The sequence below is a fragment of the Nannizzia gypsea genome, genomic scaffold (genome assembly GCF_000150975.2).
Source record: "Nannizzia gypsea CBS 118893 supercont1.10 genomic scaffold, whole genome shotgun sequence".
Classification (NCBI taxonomy): Eukaryota; Fungi; Ascomycota; class Eurotiomycetes; order Onygenales; family Arthrodermataceae; genus Nannizzia; species Nannizzia gypsea.
In genome coordinates, this window is record NW_003345192.1 from 660,468 (window position 1) to 672,582 (window position 12,115).

The 12,115-nt window shown below is 51.5% G+C and overlaps 7 protein-coding genes across 7 annotated transcripts; 5 read left to right on the forward strand and 2 right to left on the reverse strand.

Annotated features, from left to right (window-relative positions):
- Positions 1–161: 161 nt before the first annotated feature.
- On the forward strand, positions 162–1,787 carry MGYG_08849 (FAD binding domain-containing protein; the record flags this gene model as incomplete). Its single annotated transcript, XM_003169253.1, has 4 exons — positions 162–344; positions 420–662; positions 730–1,083; positions 1,143–1,787. 4 exons carry the CDS (start codon positions 162–164, stop codon positions 1,785–1,787), a joined length of 1,425 nt encoding a protein of 474 aa, XP_003169301.1.
- A 1,253-nt stretch (positions 1,788–3,040) lies between these two features.
- MGYG_08850 (hypothetical protein) lies at positions 3,041–4,006 on the forward strand (the record flags this gene model as incomplete). Its single annotated transcript, XM_003169254.1, has 1 exon — positions 3,041–4,006. The coding sequence occupies one exon, from the start codon at positions 3,041–3,043 to the stop codon at positions 4,004–4,006; it is 966 nt and encodes a 321-aa protein (XP_003169302.1).
- Positions 4,007–4,280: 274 nt separating this feature from the next.
- Positions 4,281–5,418, forward strand: MGYG_08851 (hypothetical protein; the record flags this gene model as incomplete). Its single annotated transcript, XM_003169255.1, has 2 exons — positions 4,281–4,448; positions 4,510–5,418. 2 exons carry the CDS (start codon positions 4,281–4,283, stop codon positions 5,416–5,418), a joined length of 1,077 nt encoding a protein of 358 aa, XP_003169303.1.
- A 274-nt stretch (positions 5,419–5,692) lies between these two features.
- MGYG_08852 (hypothetical protein) lies at positions 5,693–6,699 on the forward strand (the record flags this gene model as incomplete). Its single annotated transcript, XM_003169256.1, has 2 exons — positions 5,693–6,344; positions 6,410–6,699. The coding sequence occupies 2 exons, from the start codon at positions 5,693–5,695 to the stop codon at positions 6,697–6,699; spliced, it is 942 nt and encodes a 313-aa protein (XP_003169304.1).
- Positions 6,700–6,986: 287 nt separating this feature from the next.
- Positions 6,987–8,876, reverse strand: MGYG_08853 (hypothetical protein; the record flags this gene model as incomplete). The annotated part of the gene is made up of 1 exon (XM_003169257.1): positions 6,987–8,876. One exon carries the CDS (start codon positions 8,874–8,876, stop codon positions 6,987–6,989), a length of 1,890 nt encoding a protein of 629 aa, XP_003169305.1.
- A 379-nt stretch (positions 8,877–9,255) lies between these two features.
- Positions 9,256–10,686, forward strand: MGYG_08854 (hypothetical protein; the record flags this gene model as incomplete). The annotated part of the gene is made up of 3 exons (XM_003169258.1): positions 9,256–9,587; positions 9,652–10,201; positions 10,261–10,686. The coding sequence occupies 3 exons, from the start codon at positions 9,256–9,258 to the stop codon at positions 10,684–10,686; spliced, it is 1,308 nt and encodes a 435-aa protein (XP_003169306.1).
- A 351-nt stretch (positions 10,687–11,037) lies between these two features.
- On the reverse strand, positions 11,038–11,911 carry MGYG_08855 (hypothetical protein; the record flags this gene model as incomplete). The annotated part of the gene is made up of 3 exons (XM_003169259.1): positions 11,038–11,514; positions 11,591–11,717; positions 11,784–11,911. The coding sequence occupies 3 exons, from the start codon at positions 11,909–11,911 to the stop codon at positions 11,038–11,040; spliced, it is 732 nt and encodes a 243-aa protein (XP_003169307.1).
- Positions 11,912–12,115: the final 204 nt, after the last annotated feature.

Here is a 12,115-nt window from a genome sequence, read left to right on the forward strand (position 1 = left end):
ACTCTTCGGCGGATATTTAACGGCATCAAGGCCACGCCGAGCAAGGCTGCAGGTAGGATACCTGCCGGCAGAAACAGGTCATAGATATACGGCGGTCCTTGTAGCAACAGGATTGTAAAAAATGAGTAAAATAACAATACAATCATACAACAGAAGGCAATATGGCTAGCATGAATGTCAATACCATGAAAGAGGAGCTTATTTCCCGGCTTTCAAAATCAAGTGCAGTGACTGTGGAGGCAGATGCAAGTTGGGAAGAGGCCCTGAAGCGCTGGACGAGGTATCGAGGGCAAACTCCAGCAGCGGTTGTTCATCCGGCGAATGAGGAAGATGTTATAAAAACTGTCAGTTGGGAGAAGAGAATCCCGTGGTTCTTCCTGTGTATGCGCCTTGAAGGGTGTCTAATCCGACAGGTGTAGATCTCGTATGCTGTCCAGCATCAACGGCCGTTCGTGGTCAGGGGAGGCGGACACAGCAACGGCTTCTCCACTATCAGCAGTCCTGGAATCGTCCTAGACCTCTCGCGGATGAGACACGCCTCCGTTGATGTAGAGCGAGCGGTGGCTGTGGTGCAAGGGGGCGCAACCATGGGCGACGGAGTGAGGGTTGCTGCTTCAGCAGGCTTAGCCATCGCGACAGGAACATGCAACGAGGTCGGCCTGGTGAGTGACAGCAATCCATCCTCAAGAGCTAGCAACGTGAGAGTCGGACCCTAACAGCTGAAGGCAGGTTGGGGCGTCGTTGGGAGGAGGCATTGGCCGGCTCCTTGGGCTCTATGGCTATGCAGCAGACACAATTGTCTCAATGCGCGTTGCGGTCGTAGAGAGCAGCGGGAGGCCTCGTATAGTTGAAGCATCGCGGGAGGCGAATCCAGATCTCTTCTGGGCCCTCCGTGGCAGCGGCCATTTGTTTGGCGTAGTTGTCCAGGCCACTTTTAGGGCTTTCCCCTGGGCATACGAGACGTGGCACAGCTGTCTCGTCTTCCAGCCGTGTGATGCTGCCCAGGTGGCAGAGACGATAGACCTGGTCAACTACCAGGGAGGGATGCAGGGCCGGTTGGTCTTCTGTGCTCCCAATAACCAGGTATGCGGATGGATGAGGGCCATGACAAAGTATCGAGTATATGCTGATAGAGAAGCCAGCCGCTTGTTCTGTTGCAGTTGTGGTATATGGGCGACCCTGGGGAGGCCGCAGCCAAATTCCAGCCCCTGCTGGAGCTCCCGTCTATGGCAGAGCATCCCCTGCATGTCATCGGCCGTCTAATACCGTATGCAAACCTCAACGACTCGAGTGATAGAATCTGTGCCTATGCTGGGAGGAAGAACCTGGCGGCCTTTGGTATGCAGAGCATCTCAGGGGCCTCATGCACGGCAGCGCTCAGGGTATACACGGATTTCATCACCAGAAACCCTGCAGCGGGCAAGACGCACATTCTCACGGAGTTCTACAGCATGGATGTTGCACAGGAGCTAGACCGAGACGGTAAGGAGACCTCGATCCCCCAGCAGATGCGAAAGGGGGTGAAGTACTGGGTGATGCCTCTGGCCTGGTATGAAGACGCCGCGCTAGACGATGCATGTGCAGGGCTCAACAAAGCCATCCGAGAAGCGTTTCTGACACACGCGGACGGCAGCCGGGCAGCGAGTGTGGGCTATGTTAATATGCCGTTCGAAGAAGATACTGCTAGTAGTATCTTCGGCGATGAAGAGCGGCTGCAGGTTCTGCGCCATCTGAAACAGAAATGGGACCCCTTGGGGGCTGTTCAGGGGGTTGTGCAGCTCCAGTAGCCTAACTACTCATTTTGTACTGCTAGTTAGTTAACTATTTATATGAAGGCACGGTTTGGCTAGGATATAGCAATTATCAACAATATAATCGCACAGATATGTCTAGACTGTTAGATATCCTGCACGTCAATACTATGGACATTCGTATTCGGTTGGCTTTCAACAGCTCGATACAGCTTTTCCAGCGCCTTTGTGAGCCATACAGCCTGTGGCTCGGATAACTAACTAGTTATCATATTGGAGTCGTACTGGCCAAGAACCCCAAAAACTAGCGGTCGATGTCAAGGTGCCGTTCACAATCAAGGTGTAGTTGCCTATGCCGCTATCCACCATTCCAACAATCTATACAGAGTAATTGCATCTTGGTGCAGGGGTATAGTACCCCGTATATATCCTCGATGCGACTGCGATCAATCTTGCACTACACCCATGGCTTTTTCATTAAGGGCCTCGCGACGCCCCGTTTCCTAGAGACGGCTGGACGGTGATCATCCACAAGTATGTGGTTGACCTGTCCTCGTCTTCCTTGACCTCATAATTGAGATAACACCTGTGGATGGCCAGAGTGATGATAACTATACGGAGTAACCAGTCATGAAAAAGGGGGTGGGAAGTAGAATTCACCCAGGTTGATACCCAAAGAAGCAATTATGAAATACACACAGAGACGTTAAAAGGGTATTTATTGGGTACCTTTAGGTACTTATATGGAACAGCTAACCATAAAAGGAATATATCTGAACTGAAAAGTAGGTATATCAAAGGTGAAAGGATCATTGTTGCCAACACGTCCGCCGATTTCAGGCAACCAAGATCAACCATACCTGAAGAAAAGCCCTGAGGAAGCCTGCAGCGTCTGCTTGCCAATCACAGCTCGTCGCAATATTCAGAGCATGCATCTCGCACGGTGGCCGGCTGATATTGAAAGAGGCTGCGTCGATCTCTGGTCGAGTTAACCAATTCCTCATCTGCTAGACCATTTCAGTGTAACGAGAAAATACCCGAAGCATCTGCGAGCAGAAGATGGAAGAGGCGAGATATGGAAGAGAAGGGCGATATATAACTATTCAAATATCCTCCCCGGGGGCTATAAAACGGTCACAGCTGTTTGCCTCAGGGGAAGACAAGATTTTTTATACTAGTTAACAGGTATACAAAGGTCTGTAGAGCTGCTAGAGCGTCAAAATCATGTCTTGATATCAGCCACACCATGTAACTAGTTACTAACTCCTCGATATAGATACAGTCGCAACATGGTCCTCGCAAAGCCGGTGCTCTGGCTGCTGGCCGCAGGGCTGCTTCACTATGCGAGCGCTGCTCCAAATACAGACATGCTGGCCATTGGCAGACGGGCTCAGCCCATAGACGCGAAAGTCATCCACGTCTTCAACCCGGACAAGAAGTGCCCTCCCGGGACAACGAAGGGGACGGTGAAGATGAGCGGCGACCAGGGAACGGTAGACGTCAAGTGCTCATACGAAAACCACAGCTACTCGGCCTCGATCGACCTCTATCCCGGCAGGCTCACGGGTGCCTGCTGCTACGTGCCGGACCAAGACGTCTTCCTGTTTGTCCAGGACCAGCGCACCGAGCCCCTGACCAACTACTCCCTGGACGGCGCCTTTTGCTGCAACGAGGACGCAGGCCAGGCACCCGCCAGCTTCCTACGGGACAAGTACAGCGGCCGATGCTCGTACGGTTCCGTCACTCACGGCTTCCCGACCGACTTCAACCAGGACTTGGTGACCAGATGCTGCTGGTCGACGTCCAGCAACGAATGGACAGTCCACCTCACCGAGCAGCGGAAGCACGTATTCTTTGCCGTCCCGCTGACGCAGAAGATCAAGACTATGACGGTCGAGCGGGCAGACTTCCACAAGGCCTACATGGAGCTCACCGTCTCGATTACATGGGGCGTCTCCCTGATTGGAGGGACTGAGACGAACCGCAAGGTCATCCGGTTCGAGTACGGGAGACACCTCGACAGCGCGGCAGAGACCAAAGTCGGCCACAACCTGGGATGGTACCAGGTCAAGACGTCGACGAGGATCGCTGCAGATGGCACGCCGGAATTCTTGCTGCACTGGGACTCGTGGCTCTTCTCGCCAGACCTCGGGCGTCCGCTTTCCGCTGAGAAGGGGACGGACAAGGTCGAGCTGCCTGCCAGCCGCCTGGACGAGATTGCACGGTTCCTCAGCACAACGGCCACTCTTTGCTAGTCAGTTGCGCAGTTAGAGATGATCGGGCGTTGAAGAAAGGGCATAAAGATGCGGTGGCCTGGCATTTGTATGGATGTTATATTGACTTCCAATGCCCCTTAAAGACTATAACTACTTGTAACTAAAGACCTATAACCAATTAACTATTTACCTTGTAACTAGTTATTTAATAGAGTCAAATTTCTGATTGGCCATGAACTAGCTACCTACAACTTCTGCTCAATATCTTTCTACAGAGAGACTGGATGAAACAGATCGAGTAACTTCAAACGCGATGGATTGGGATGTTCTATGCTTTAATGTGGCTACTTTGATAGCCGGCGTCTTCGTCCTCGACTTTGGCGCAGACAAATTCATCGAGCACACGGTCATCGTTGGACGGCGTCTGGGAGTCTCGCAGACGGTCGTCGCCCTCCTGACAGCGGGCGCCGAGTGGGAAGAGGTATGACTATCCTGATAGATCAAGTATATATCGATCTATCATAGTTAATTTTCTCCGTTAGCTTGCCGTGGTGGTTGCGGCCGTCCTGCAGCACCGCAGCCCCCTGGCCCTGGGGAACATCGCGGGCTCAGCCATCTCCAACATTGTCGGTGCCTTTTCTCTAGGGCTCCTTTTCTACCCCCAGGGGCTGGAATTCGACCGCAGCGCAAAGATATACTCGGCCTTGCTGCTCGCAGTTACCACGCTCTTCGCTGTGCTGGCATTCTTCAAGCTGCTCAACCGGCTCGTTGGCGGTATCTTGATTGCCATATTCGGCCTCTACCTCGTCTCTATCATCTACACCATCTACAAGGGTGTAGTCTCGACCCCGGGGCTGTCTGATAGCGATAGTGACGGGGATGATGATGGTGATGGCGATGACCCTCCGTCTGAGACCGCGCCTCTCATCGAGAATCGTGGGAATGAACACGAGCATGCGCGGTCATCAATTGACAAAGGCAGCAGACGAAGCAGAGGGCTTCCATACCACATATTCCACCTTGTCCTGGGGTTCATCTCGCTGTCTCTGTCCGGGTACATCCTCTCCCACAGCGCCGTCACCATCGCCGACTGCCTGCATCTCTCGGGGACGGTCTTTGGCCTGACCGCCGTCTCGTTTGCTACGACGCTGCCAGAGAAGCTGGTTGCCGTCCTCAGCGGCTCCCGCGGCCACGGCGGCATCATGGCCGCGACAACGGCCGGGAGCAATATCTTCCTGCTCACGCTCTGCCTTGGTGTCGTTGCCGCAGCCGGATACCAAGTGCTGGAGGAGGCCGACAGCTTTGTGCTGTTTGAGCTGCTGGCTGTGTGGGTGTCCTCTTTGGCATTCTGCGCTGTCGTCTGGCTGGGCCTGGGGAGGAATGCCGGGATAGCGCTTTTGGCTGCGTATCTCGGGTTTCTGTGCCTGGAGTTCACCATCTACCGGCGGTGATCATTGCATTGCCTACAGCTTAACTATCCATTTACTAGTTGACCAGATATCAAGTCAAGTCAAGCCTACTGAAGCTCTTGTGGTCGGCCGTCTGCCTGCAGGGTCTTTAAGCAGGACAGGGAGGCAGGATAGATGCATACATACATACATGTCGCATATAAGAAGCCTATGCGAGACTCCTTCGACCTTGCGTAGGAAGAAGACATGCTCATCCCACATAATCTACGTACTACGCCTTGATATCAAGATCTAGATAGTGATAAAAAGAGAGAAGATGCCTGCGTTTCCTCCGCCCCTCGACCCGTCTTACGAGCCGTCTGTCACCCTCGAAAGAGTCCCAGCTACGGCGCCGATCGAAGGCATCGTCGCCGTCCTCAAGCGCGACGGCGGGCTCATCCTGACCGATCTCGTCTCCCGCGAGGATCTCGCTGCCGTCCACGACGAGCTCGAGCCGTATCTGCAGCAGAAAAAGGCCGAGAGTGACGCTGTCTACGACCTGATTCCCAAGCAGACTTCGGTCGTCTCTGGCCTCACCGGCAAGTCACCCGCGATAGTCAGAATCACCGAGTCCGACGCACTCAGCCGGGTGGTGGCCGCGGTCCTGCAGCGAACCTGCACTGCGACGTGGGAGGACAGGACGGAAGAGTTCACCATCGAGCCGCTGCTGAGCAACAGCATGACCTTCCACATCAGCCACGGCGCTCCTCGCCAGCGGCTGCACAGAGACGACATGATCTATGGCGTCTACCACGGCGGCGGCGGAAAGCGTGGGTGCAGCGGGTACAGCCTGGTGGACGAGACGATGCTCGGTGTCATGATTGCTGGGACGCGGACGACTCGCGCGAACGGGGCGACGATGGCCATCCCGGGCTCTCACTTATGGGATCATACCCGCGTCCCCAGGACAGACGAGGTCTGCTTTGCCGGTAGGTCGTAGTTACTCTCAAGAAGAGGAAGAAGAAGAAGAAGAAGATATCTAACTATCCTGTAGAGATGGAACCGGGTTCGGCATTTGTCTTCTTCGGCAGCACGTATCACGGCGCTGGGAGCAACGCTGTCCCTGGCCAGGTACGCAGGGTCTACGGCCTGTTCTTCTGTCCCGGCTCGCACCGCCAGGAGGAGAATCAGTTCCTCGCTGTGCCCCGAAGCAAGATCCCCGGCATGAGCGAGAGGATGCTCTCTCTCCTCGGGTACAAGAAGCCAGAGACGTGGCTTGGTATCGTCAACAACGGCGATCCAGCTGCAAACCTCCAGGAGGTTCTTACCATGGCTAACTCATAACCATCTCGTTATGATGGCCGAGTAGGAAGTAGTGCGTATGTATACAAGTGACAAGTAATGTCCAGCCAGCTCAAGCTCGTTGCATTGGTGTAACTATATCATCTATAACTACTGTGGCTCGTCTATCCAGAGCTTTGATATCATTCATCACCACCGCGACCAGCACGATAGACACACCAAGTCACCCCTGAATATCGAGTTTGCTATGAATAACTAGTTAGTTACCTAGGTATTTACTAAGTACGACTCCGTCTAATCCAAATGATCTGAATAACCCGATTTGCTCCCTACAAACGAATTCGTTTTCCGAACATCATGAGCTGGACTCGAGTAGCTCGCTCATACCCACAAATACCGCTGGCAAAGCCAAACTCTCGGTCGTTTCTGCATCTCGGCAGTTGGGTCGTGGCATTTGCTTTATATATTCTCCAAATTTGTTCGGATTGCATTGCCTTCTTGAATAACATAGCTCCTACCGATGAGATGGTTCCCCCTGCTTGGATGAAATTGCGACAATGAGGGGGCCATTCGCTCGCGTTTCGAACCATGTGAAGGACGTTATCTCCCGTTGGAGCCAAATTGCTCTCTAAGCAGGAAGCAAAATGCTTCCATAGCATGCAGAACCCGATCCTCACGGATTTATTTGTTGCGAATCGTCGCTTAATATGCTCCGGTAGGTATTCAAACGTATCTTCATTTTCCTCACACCAAGCCTCTCCATCCTCATCGTCACCATCTGTGTAGATAAAGTCAAACGTTGTCTCAGCGGTATACTGCAAAATATCACGCATCCGCGGACTGAGGAAACCGCCAATACACCTGCCGCAGGTGCATCCATGCCTAAGTTGTAAGAGAGTGTCTTCTGACAGCTGCTCCGGTGCCAGGCCTCTCAGCAGGACCAAGCATGAGATTGTCGCATTGTCGAATCCCGTAAACTGGTCCGATATATCAGCTCTTCTGTCCCAACCATACTCGTTAACTGACCGTCTCCGCTCCATGGACGCCTCCAGCACCTCCAGCGGGGTGTGCCCGTCGACGTTCCGCCTGGAGGGTAGACATGAATGCTTCTGCATCAGCCATTGGGCACTCTGGGCCTTGAAGGAGCATAGCACAAGATGAAGGAGAGTATTGCCAGCTTCATCCGTGGCTTCCCATCTGGCGTCATGCGAGGGGACATTGCTGAAGATATCGTTTAGTTGCCTCAGACACTCCGCGTCATTGCTGGTGGGAATAGACTTGATTAAACAATCAATTTCTGGTGTAGAGGGCGTCCTGTGGAAGGGAGGCAAGTCGAAATCTTGCTCGGGCGCGAGAGAACGACTCGGGTGATCTTGATCCGGCGAATAACCAAGCCAGCGAGATGAGCCAATTCTTCGGAAGCCCAGCGATCTCCAGAAGCTGACGGCAGCACTCTCTAGCTGGCTCCTTGTCTGCGATGCGTTACGTCTCGCTACACGTTCAAAAATCCCGGGCCACGTTATCCCAAAGAAGGCTTTGCTTTTCCTTGAAGCTAAGTTGAGTATTGCACGAGCCAGCATAGAACCTATTCCCTGCCGCCGATATCCCGGCGAAATCTCAATCTCTTCAATCAGGAGTATATCACCTTTGTTAAGCTCATCGTTCCAAACCCCTGAACCCCGATTGACTATGTGATCCTTGTAATTGGATTTCAAACACCCGAAGTGGTCGAAGAGGTCGAATGCGAGCTCTGCCATCTCGTGCTCCGGTCCCTCCATGTCGTCCCAGAAAGTGTCCGCAATCCACTCCCTCCTAATCAGCTGCGCCCTGCAGAACCCGATCTTCGTCGAGCTGGAGCGGCTATTCTGTTGGAACGTCACCCAGCCTTCAATACCCTCCAGCCACTCGAACGCTGAATAAGAGTCAACATATGTCTCCCAGTCAGGATATACTCCATCCGAATCGGGGGGATGGTCTTCACGTATGGCCTCATCTATATCGTTTTGATCCGCCATAATCAGCGTGTAATTTGGGCAAGGCCCCGACGATGCGTTTCTGGGGTCCCATCGCTCAGCCTTGGTCGGCGAAAATAGCTTTAGATTCACTTGAATCTGCGGAGTGTCTCGTCTTGCAATGGATCTCTTTTTGTGCTGGCTCCTCTTTTCCTCCATCCTTTTCGCATTCAAAGCAGCCTGCCTTGGAGATTGTTGCGGGAGCATGTTTGCAAGCACCTTCTTTCGAGGTAACTCCGCTTGATAGCTAGAATATAAGTTGGTAGGAAAGCCAAATCCGTGCGAGAGCAAGATGTATGTCTGGATCACTCACTATGTCTTTTCACCCCTGGAATAAAGAGTTATTTATGTGGTGGCCGCTCCCTGCACGTCGCATCAGGCCGGATCATGCATCCTGTGCAGCCGGCGCTTAGAGCAGAACCTCCAGGCAACCAACGGCGTTTTCTCTCTTGCTTCACTGCCTTCTTGATGGCAGGATGACGTTGATCGCAGAAACGCCTAACACCTTCTTCTTCTTCTTCTTCGTGCCAAATTGAGATTTAATACTCCTTATTCTGTCCTACTTACTCATTTAACTACCAGAGACATGGATAGGCTTCCGTGGGGGCCAGGCCGCGGTGAAGCCATCGATCACATTCACCGGCGTCTTCTGGATCAAACGTCGCTCACATTCCTGCCGCGTCGCCAGGTCAGCTTCCTGGAAGATTATGCCCATCTCCCGGGGGCGGAAGAGTTGCCCGTTCGTGAGAGAATCAAGATGATTTCTGACGATTACCGGAGAAAGTTTTTGAGGCGTATAGAGACTGTGGTCCAGCATTCGCAGCAGGCTGATATAGACCAGGTCTCGGAGTTCAACTGGGAAGCAGATGCCTGGCGAGATATCTTTGGGAGAATCAGAGACGACGAGCGGCTCCACATGTACGTACGCTGAATGTGTGAGATACGGTAGTTATACGTTGGCTACTTAATCAATCGTGTGTAGGGACAAGCGCGAATACAATTTCAAGGTCACCGTTCTTGACCCTTCAAATACCAAAGATGGTCGAGATTCGTATATGGGGAAAAGAATACCCGATATAAGTTTTAGCCTGTCCTCCTACAGCCTCAGTGACCCAGACGACGAAGGCGTCGACGAGAGCGAAAGGAGAGTACGGAGGCCTCTCCAGAGATCACGTTTGGCTGAAACTATCTGGACACCCAATCCGCGCCACTCCCTGGTCCCTGACCCAAAATGGGGGAAGCTTACCCTTCTGTTCCCATTCGCCGTTTACGAGGCGAAAAAACACGAGAGATCCGATACTGAGGTTACAATGCAGCTAAAGCTTGCGTTTAACACCTATCTCAGGATGCTAGATGGAGTAGTTCGTCAACCGGGCATACAAGATAACAATCAGTCCCCAAGAAGCGCAGGATTTCAAATTTTTGGCTTTACATCTAACGGCAGCATATGGCGCATGTATGTTGGTTACCTTCCTAGTCGCGTCACGGAAGACCCCTATGCCACCGAAGACCCCCTATGTGACAGTGATAGTGTAAGTTTTCAACCCGAATTTTGTCTGATAATAGTCCGCTGATGCTATTCTCTCTATAGCATATGAAACTTATATGGTGGGGGAGCACTCTTAATCGCCAGCACGCTGGTGAGCTTCTTGATATGGTTGACCAAGTTCACGAATATGCAGTTACCACTCACCGACCGTTCATCGCGAGTCATCTCGAATCGTGGGAAAGATCTATAGAAGTCAACCAATGGCTATCTCGGGAAGCAAATACTGATCCTGATCTTGCGGCACTAACAAATACTACGGAAGAGGCCTTGTTGGACTGGTTTTCGATCAAGTCAAATGGAGCAGATGTTAAGAAACTGCTGAGAGATAGACGGGGGAAAGATATCCTGCTAACGGATGACGATGTGAAATGCGCAAGGTTAAAAGCCAAGCTTAAGCAGTTTGAAAAAAATAGACAGAGACCAGATGAGAAGTCCGTCCCAGAACGCGAGAGACTGACAAATTTGTAAATTGTTGGATCAAACTAACTAGTTAAATCAGACAGGCACCAGCATGGGGCAGCAATGATTGCGGCATTTAGGCAGAAACCTGCAGAATTCACGTAGACAGCTTATGGGCCCGGGTCATTTCTCTACTTATACACTTTGTTATATTTGGCTGGGTGATAGTTAGAGCTTTCAGAGAGGATTCCAAAACATAGAGGACGTTTTCAGTTGGATGTTCGATGGGCATAGTTATCCACGTGAGTAGTTATCGTCTCACCCTAACTTCACTAACTAACTAGCTCAGACAGAGTACCTCCAGCACTAATCTTGACCTAATACCAGTAGGGATTTTGGCAATACCCCAATCTCCCTAAATTACCTAGGCAGTGAGAACTCGTTGTCATCACCACAAGACTGGCATATCTTCTCATCAGTTGTCCACCAGCGAGGAGCCGGACGAGAGCTGCAGAGAGCCCAAGCAGCTCTAACTACTGAAACTGACTGGAAGCCATCCTTTCGCAACAATGACTCGATATTCTCAAAGGCAGTTTGTGAAATGACATCACGCAGCACTCGGTCGATAGCGGGGATGCTTGTATAGACTTCTTCGATAGCGGAGGGAAAGTCATCTGTACCCCAACAAGTACGCACGGCAGCTTCGAATTTCTCCAAAGCCTTTTCCTTCAGGTCAGGGATGATGTATTTCTCTGCGACTTTATACACTCTGGCATGGAAGAGCATATTATTGCTGCCACTCGCATCGTAGTCGGCTTCATACATGAAACGGACCATTGCCTCAACGGTGACAGGGTCATCATCATTTGAAAAATTAACGACGTTTTCCGTAGCCTCCTGGATAGTCGTCAGCTAGTTAGTTAACTCGAAATTACTGATAAAGATATAGCCAGTGAACTATATAGCTACATACCTTCCAGTCCCCGTCAAATATGCGGCTGAAGTACTCCGATTGCCCACAGACGACTACTTTGTGGACTTTAATATCCTTGTCTGCGGTTCGAATAACAAGATCCGTAAACTTGGAGGCATCAAAGTATCTATAAAACTATCAGTCAGTCAACCAGTCAACTATCTATATTGTATATAAATTATTATTGCTGTACCTTTTGAGGCTTGCCCTCAGCGCGTCCTCCTTAGCTTTACCCATATTGTCGTATGCAGTTCCAGTGCTAGTATCTTGGGCACCAGCGAGATGGCAGCAAGGTTTTTTCTCCTTCTTCTTTTTCGCCATAGCAGTCAGTGTGCTAACTCTCTAGTTAAGGTAGTGTGTCAAAGTATCAAACTTCACCTCTACCCACTATCAGTGTGGGCTCACTCCTTTTAATGTAGTAGTTGTTACTTGCAGTTTTAAAGTAGCAGCTGGGTATATTCACCAAAGGGCGGGAGGGAGCGGGGTACCTAACTAGGCAGATATGCATATCTAGGCAGGTATGCA